Source organism: Belonocnema kinseyi, chromosome 3 (genome assembly GCF_010883055.1).
Source record: "Belonocnema kinseyi isolate 2016_QV_RU_SX_M_011 chromosome 3, B_treatae_v1, whole genome shotgun sequence".
Classification (NCBI taxonomy): Eukaryota; Metazoa; Arthropoda; class Insecta; order Hymenoptera; family Cynipidae; genus Belonocnema; species Belonocnema kinseyi.
In genome coordinates, this window is record NC_046659.1 from 125,340,852 (window position 1) to 125,348,235 (window position 7,384).

General features: G+C 24.5%; 1 protein-coding gene across 4 annotated transcripts in view; it reads right to left on the reverse strand.

The window, feature by feature from the left end:
* LOC117168965 (homeodomain-interacting protein kinase 2) overlaps positions 1-7,384 on the reverse strand; it is a 124,016-nt gene that overhangs the window by 44,050 nt on the left and 72,582 nt on the right. For all 4 annotated transcript variants that reach the window (XM_033354974.1, XM_033354973.1, XM_033354972.1 and 1 more), the window contains exon 11: positions 5,771-5,935. In XM_033354974.1, the coding sequence (XP_033210865.1) occupies positions 5,771-5,935 (165 nt within the window). The remainder of the gene's footprint in view (positions 1-5,770; positions 5,936-7,384) is intronic.

A 7,384-nucleotide genomic window follows, 5' to 3' on the forward strand; every position in this document is an offset into this window, starting at 1 on the left:
AATTATAACATACGTGTTTATAAAATCATTCTGAAAGTCATCCAAACAACCAGAAAGTCATCATAAATGTCTGGAAAAACCTGATAGACTTAGGGAATTTTCGAAAAACTAAGGTTGAAGTTAATTTTATTATTATGGTTAAAATCGCAAACATGAGGATTCAGAAACTATTTTCTTAAAAATTCATGTTTTTTGCTTGAATTCAACTATTATTGGTATAAAGATAACATCCTTTTCGGTTGGAATATTAAATATCACTTGTTTCATTAAAATATCATCCTTTTTGGTTGAAAATCCAACTACTTAATTGGACGTGGAACTAATTAATTGTTTTATCTGAAAATTTAACTCTTATATGTTTGGTTCAAAATTTATATTGAAAATACAATTGTTTGTTTTGAAATGTCTGTGTTTTATTGAAAATTCAACTTTTTCTGAGAATATTCCAAATTGTTAGTGAAAAATTCCTCTTTTGGGTTAGAAACATTAAAAAATTTTAATATTTGGTTGAAAATTCATCTTATTTGTTGAAAAATTATGTTTCCTTATTTAGAATTAACTTTTTTTAACTAAAAATGGTTTCCATTTTTTGGCAGAAAATTGATCTTTCTTGAGAGAAATTTAATTATTTATTTACTTTAATTATTCCATTTCAAGTTCAAAATATATCTGTTTTAAGTGAAAATTTAACTATTTGTTGATTCATCTTTTCGGTGAAAAATTAATTTCTGTGTATGAAAGTTTAACTATCTGCTTGAAAAATCGTTTCTTTTTTGGTTGAAAATTTATTTTACTAACTGAGAATTTATGTAATTTATTTTTAGTAGAAAATGTATCTTTTTAGTTGAAAATTCAAAAGCATTTGGTTAAAAATTAGAATTTTTTTAGTTGAAGCTTTATAATTTTAGTTGAAAAATCACTAACTATTTCATTTTTCACGGAAAATTTTCCTCTTTTTAATAGAAATGTAATCTTTTTCGCTAAAAAATTTTCTGTTTTGTAGAAATTTCAACTATTCTTTTTAGTTGAAAATTTAAATTTTTAGTTGAAAGTTATTTAATTTTTCTGAAAACTCGTATTTTGTTTTGTTTAAAATTTACTTTTCTGACTAAAAACTGAACTGTTATAGTTATGGTTTGTAAATTTATTTTTTTTTTCAACTGACAATTGATACATTTTGTTGAAACTGCATTTATTTTGCTAGAAAATTCATCTTTTGAATTGAAAACTGAATTATTTCATTGAAAATTCTTTTTTTTTATTTATTGAAAATTGGTAAAACTTTTCCGTTGCACCGAAAATTCAATCAATCTTAATCTAAACACTTCTTAAATTAAAAGTTAAATTATTTTTATTTTAAATACTTTAGAAATCCTTGAAATGCTTCCAAATTTTATTTTTAAATCTTGAAACATTAACATATTGTTTTAGATTTTTTCAACTTTTAAATTATTTTTAACATTTTATCAGAACTTCTAAACATCTTTTAAAATGATTCAAATTTTTCCTAACAAATTTCCTAATATTTTTTTTAATCCTGCCAAATAAAAAAAATGTCCTTAAAATCTTTCACATTTATTTTTGATAATCCTGTAAATCTTTCTAAATATTTCTGAATAACCTCTTAAAATACATTTTTCAAACTAAAAAATCATTTTCAACTTTCCGAGGAAACATTTTTTATTCTTTTGAATAACTTAAATTCCTTTGCCTTTCAAAATTCTTTAAAAAATTTACGGTAAAAATTTATTCTTAAATAAAAAAAATAAAATTTTCGATAAAAACATTTCTTTTCGTCAAAAGAAAAAAAAAGTTTTCAATCAACTAGCTCATTTTACAACTAAAGAAATTAATTTTTAATTTAAAAATACAAATTTACATTTAAATTATTACCATTTGAACTGGAAAACAAATTTTATGAAACTTCAACTGGAATTTTTGAATTTTATAACTACCAGAAAGACGAATTTTCAGCGAATAATATTAATTTCTAAAAAAAAAAACAAATTTTCAACAAATCACATAAATGTTCAAAAAATTAGTTTAATTTTTAAATAAAGAATATTAATTTTCAACCCAATAGTTGAATTTTCACCCAAAAATATAAAATTGCAACAAAAAATACGTTAAAAATTTAAATTTTATTGAAAAATCAATTCGACTGTTTTTTTTTTTTTTTAATTCAAATCCTTTACATTTGGAACATCAACTTATACATTTTTCGTCGGAAATTCATTATTTAAAAATAAAAACTCTTTTGCAGAAAATTCTACTTTTTGGGTTGAAAATTTAAAAAATTGGTAGATATTTATATTTTTTAGTAGAAAACTTTTATTTTGGAGTTGAATTCGACTGCTTTTTTTATTTTAAATTGAATTTTTTCGGTGTCAGTACCAACTATTTATTTTTTCGTTAAGAAATTCATACTTTGTGGTTACAAATTTTATTATTTGGTTTAAAAGTTAATTATTTGGTTGAAAATTCGAATTTTTGGGTTAAACATTAGAAATTTTAAGAACTTTGTGGAAAATTTAACTATTCGGTTCAAAATTAAAATATTTGATTGAAAATTCATATTTTCAATTTAAAAATTGAACATGTATATCGAAAAAAGGTATTTTATATATGAAATTTCAACAATTTGGTTCAAAATTCAAATGTTTGGTCGAGAATAACATTTTTTTTATATTCCTGTTTTCGAGTGAAAAATTCTTTTTTTTTTTTGTAGAATTTCCCTGTTTTTGGGATTGAATGTTTAGAAATTTGGTTACCAAATTCCCGGTTTTCCCCCGGTTCGCAAATATTTTTTCCGGTGAATAAAATTTTAAAAATCGAAATCTAAAGCTAAACAGTAAAAGTACAAGCAATAAAAAATAGACAAGAAACTAAAGCATTCAAAGTGGAACTCTTGAATTTTTAACTTTTAAAATTGAAGTTTAAAAGTTTTTAATTTCAAAAATTTGCTATTGAATTGTTCAATAATTTACACGTATAAACTGGAAATTACTAAGACTTTTCAACTGAATAATTCCAAGTTCAATGAATTTAAACAGCAAAATTCAGAATTTTTAACATTCATGAATTATCGAGTTCAAAGATTTAAATTAAGTACCAAAAATATAAATCCGAGTTAACATTTTCAATAGTCTAAATTAAATAATAAATCAATGAACTGTAAAAATTGTCAAAATTATATTATTCAGTTATTTTAGGCCAATAAATATTTTTAAAATTTACATTTTCTTCAACTTGAAAGCTCTTAAAATAGAATTAAAATTATTTTCATTTTAAATAGTTTAAGCATCCTTGAAAAACTTTAAAATTGTATTTCAAAATCTTGAGAAATCTAGAAGTAGTTTTAAAATTGTTTCAAATTTAGCTTTATTTCTGAAATTTTTTCAAAACTTCTCAATAACTTTAAAAATTAATTGAATTTGCTGAAACCGTTTCGTAGGAAATTCGTCTTTTGGTTTGAAATTTTTTAAATTTCGTGGAAAATTCAAAACATTTGGTTAAAAATTCAACTATTTTGTCGAAATTTCGCCTTTTTTGGCTTGAAAGTTTAATAATTTGGTTAAAATATTTTTTCTTTCAAAAAAAGTTATAAAAAGAAATTAATTTTCAACAAAAAATGATGCCTTTTCAACCAAAAAAGGAACAGTTATATTTTGAATAAAGCAAATGAATTCCCAAAAAAGAAAAACGAATTTTTATTAAAATGGTTACATTTTTCAACAAAGGCATAGATTTTTAACTAAAATTATAAATCGTTAAAAAAAATGAATTATCAACACAATACATGACTTTTTAATTCAAAAATATGAATTTCAACCAAATAGTTAAGTTTTCAAATAAGTGGTCAATTGTTTTCTACCAAATTATTGAATTTTCAAATTAAAAAGGAAAATTTTTTAACCGAAAATGGAATATCTACAATCGCAAATAAACGAATTAATTTTTACCCAAAAAAGACGAAATTTTCAAACAAAAATTGAAGTCAAATTTTTTGTTTAAAAATATAATTTTCAACCAGAGACGTGATTTCTCAACAAAATTCATGAAATATTTAAATCGAATAGTTACATGTTTAGTTAACCTTTCAGTAAAAAACAAAATATTTCTAGCCAGAGACGAATTTTAAAATAACCCTTAAACGGCCAAAACGTCACTACCGGTACACTGCTTTTCAACGGCCAATAACTAAGACTATTCGACACTAGAAAAAATTGAGACACATATATTTTTATTGCTTGAGATCTCCTCTTTCCGACGGTGCCAATGAAATTCCTCAAAAAATTTATTTATTATCCCAAAATGCAGTTTGAACAACAAAAAAAACGTGATTTTTCGTGCCTATTTTTTTTGTGAACCATTTTCCAAAGCTTTTCGAGTCTGTAATTAACCTGGAATCTCACTAACCGGTGGAATAAATGTCTAAACTTTGAGAATCCATGGTTCAAAGATCGATTTTTCGTTTTAGTGTTTTCAAAATGGCGTCTTAATGGCAAAATTTTTGTGAAAACATTCATGAATTTTTTTACAATAAACGATGCGCTTTTCGGAAAAATCATCAAGAATAAAAAGTTCTTGTAATCAGCCAAGGAATACGCTTGCATTTTTTCGAAGCGTTTTGAGCAAAATTTTGGATTTTGCATATGAACAATTTTTGCATAATTCAAAATTTTGCTCAAAACGCTCCGGAAAAATTCAGGCGTATTCCTCGGCTGATTACAAGAACTTTTTATTCTTGACAAATTTTCCGAAAAGCGCATAGTTTTTCTATAAAAAATTTCCAACGACTCCGTAACCGCATTGTCATCCTGGGAATTTTCGAGTACACCCAGCAAAAAAAAATGCCAAAGCGTAAAGCCTCAAAAATTGCAACAATCAATTTTGAGAGAAAATTTTAGTATTTGATATTTTAACCAAAAAAAGATTTAAAAATTTATCAATCAAATTTGGAATTGCTAAATTTTCAGTTAAAAAAATAAAATAAATTTGAACTAACTGAATTAAACTAAAAAAAAATGCATTTTTAACAAAATACTTGAATCTTTAGCCAAATTGATAAATTTTCAACAAACAAGATTAATTTTTTACCAAAAACTAGAGATTTCAACAAAATATACGCCTTTTTTAACTTGAAAGTTTAATAATTGGGTAAAATATTTTTTTTCTTTCTTGAAAATTCGTCTTTTTGGTAGAAATTTAATCTTCTGGATTGAAATTCATCCTTATGGTTGAAAATTCAACTATTTCTTCAAAAATTACTCCATTTTTTTTATAAAAGTGCAAAATTTTCGTTTAAAATATTGGTCATCTGAAAAAATCTCCTTATTTTTCCTATTTTCGGAACATTCCTACAAAACTATATATTTATCTTTCGGATTTAATTTCTCAATAGAATCGAGGAAAAAGGAATAAAAAAATCTCCTAAATATTCCATTCATGATTCTTCAAAAACGATACGAAACCTTGTCAAAAAAAAAAGAGAGAGAGAGAGAGAGAGAACGAGAGAGAGAGAGAAAAAAGAAAAAGTGGGAAACGAGGTCAAGATTCTATATCTTATTTGTTCTAGAAGATTTCTCAAATTCAAGGAGAAAGGGGGAAAAGGGGGCGCATCAGGTGAAAAGGGAAAGAGACTGTGATCCTTGAATTTGGCTTTTTCTCGGAGAAATTTGGATTTAGAAGAGGGGGTGGGCAAAAAAACGAGATTCGTAAACAAATGCAAGGGTTTTAAAAAGTACAGAATGATTAGAACTAATCTTACCTGTAGAATGGCAGAACTGTCGACGATAAGAGGCCTGCCCCAGTCGCCAGCATCACTGAGAAGTGGCTGTTGAATTGTCGCGTGTTGAGGTGGTAACTGTTGCCACGAAGGCACAATTGCTGCCATTTGCCGGCTCCCGCCAGGCCAAGAGGTTTGCACAGCATTCTGTAATTTACAGAGAAAAATATCACCTCAAACGATCAAACAAATGCCTTAAATTCAACTGTCATTGTTTATCTTATATATCTCTCTGATTCTCGAGATAATTTCTCGAAAATGGAGAAAAAGAAACTGTTTTCTTCCAATTCTTCTTGAGAATTTAAATCCGTGTCGATAAATTAAACAGCAATATTATCAGCACAATACATGCAGTTGTATTTTCAACAAAAGTTTATTGATATTTTGGGACAGCTGAAAAATCCCGAAAAATAAAATTACCGTCACTGTAAAATTCCAAAATTAGAAAATTCTCGATTAATAAAATTCCATAAAGACAATTTTCTCGAATTGGAAAATTCTCAAATAATAAAATTGGGACGACTGAAAAATCCCGAAAAATAAAATTCCCGAATTAGAAAATTCCCGAATAATCAAATTCGCGAATAATAAAATTGCCGAAAAATAAAAATACCGATTTGGAAAATTCCCAAATATAAAAATACACGAATAGTAAAATTACCGAAAAATGAAAATACCGAATTGAAAAATTGCGGAAAATAAAATTCGCCAATAATAAAATTGCCGAAAAATAAAAATACCTATTTGGAAAATTCCCAAATATAAAAATACACGAAGAATAAAATTACCGAAAAATGAAAATACCGAATTGGAAAATTGCCGAAAAATAAAATTGCCGAAAAATAAAAATACCGAATTGGAAAATTCCCGAATAATATAAATTCGCGACAGAAAATTGCCGATTTATAAAATATCAGAATTGGAAAATTTCCGAATTTTCACAATTAGAATTTTTTATAAATATATTTTATTGAATACAAATACAACAATAAGATATTAGTTTCAAAAATTATTTTTAACATTTAAAATTTCGAAGCTTATTTTTTGAATTAAAAATAGAAATAATTTAAAATAAAATATTTCTAGGTAACGCATGTTTTTTTAATGTTCACAGTATTTGAATTTATAAAATATCAGAATTGGAAAATTTCCGAATTTTCACAATTAGAATTTTTTATAAATATATTTTATTGAATACAAATACAACAATAAGATATTAGTTTCAAAAATTATTTTTAACATTTAAAATTTCGAAGCTTATTTTTTAAATTAAAAATATAAATAATTTAAAATAAAATATTTCTAGGTAACGCATGTTTTTTTAATGTTCACAGTATTTGAATTTATAAAATATCAGAATTGGAAAATTTCCGAATTTTCACAATTAGAATTTTTTATAAATATATTTTATTGAATACAAATACAACAATAAGATATTAGTTTCAAAAATTATTTTTAACATTAAAAATTTCGAAGCTTATTTTTTAAATTAAAAATAGAAATAATTTAAAATAAAATATTTCTAGGTAACGCATGTTTTTTTAATGTTCACAGTATTTGAAAAAATATAAAAAGCGTTCGCAAAAATAAAATTTA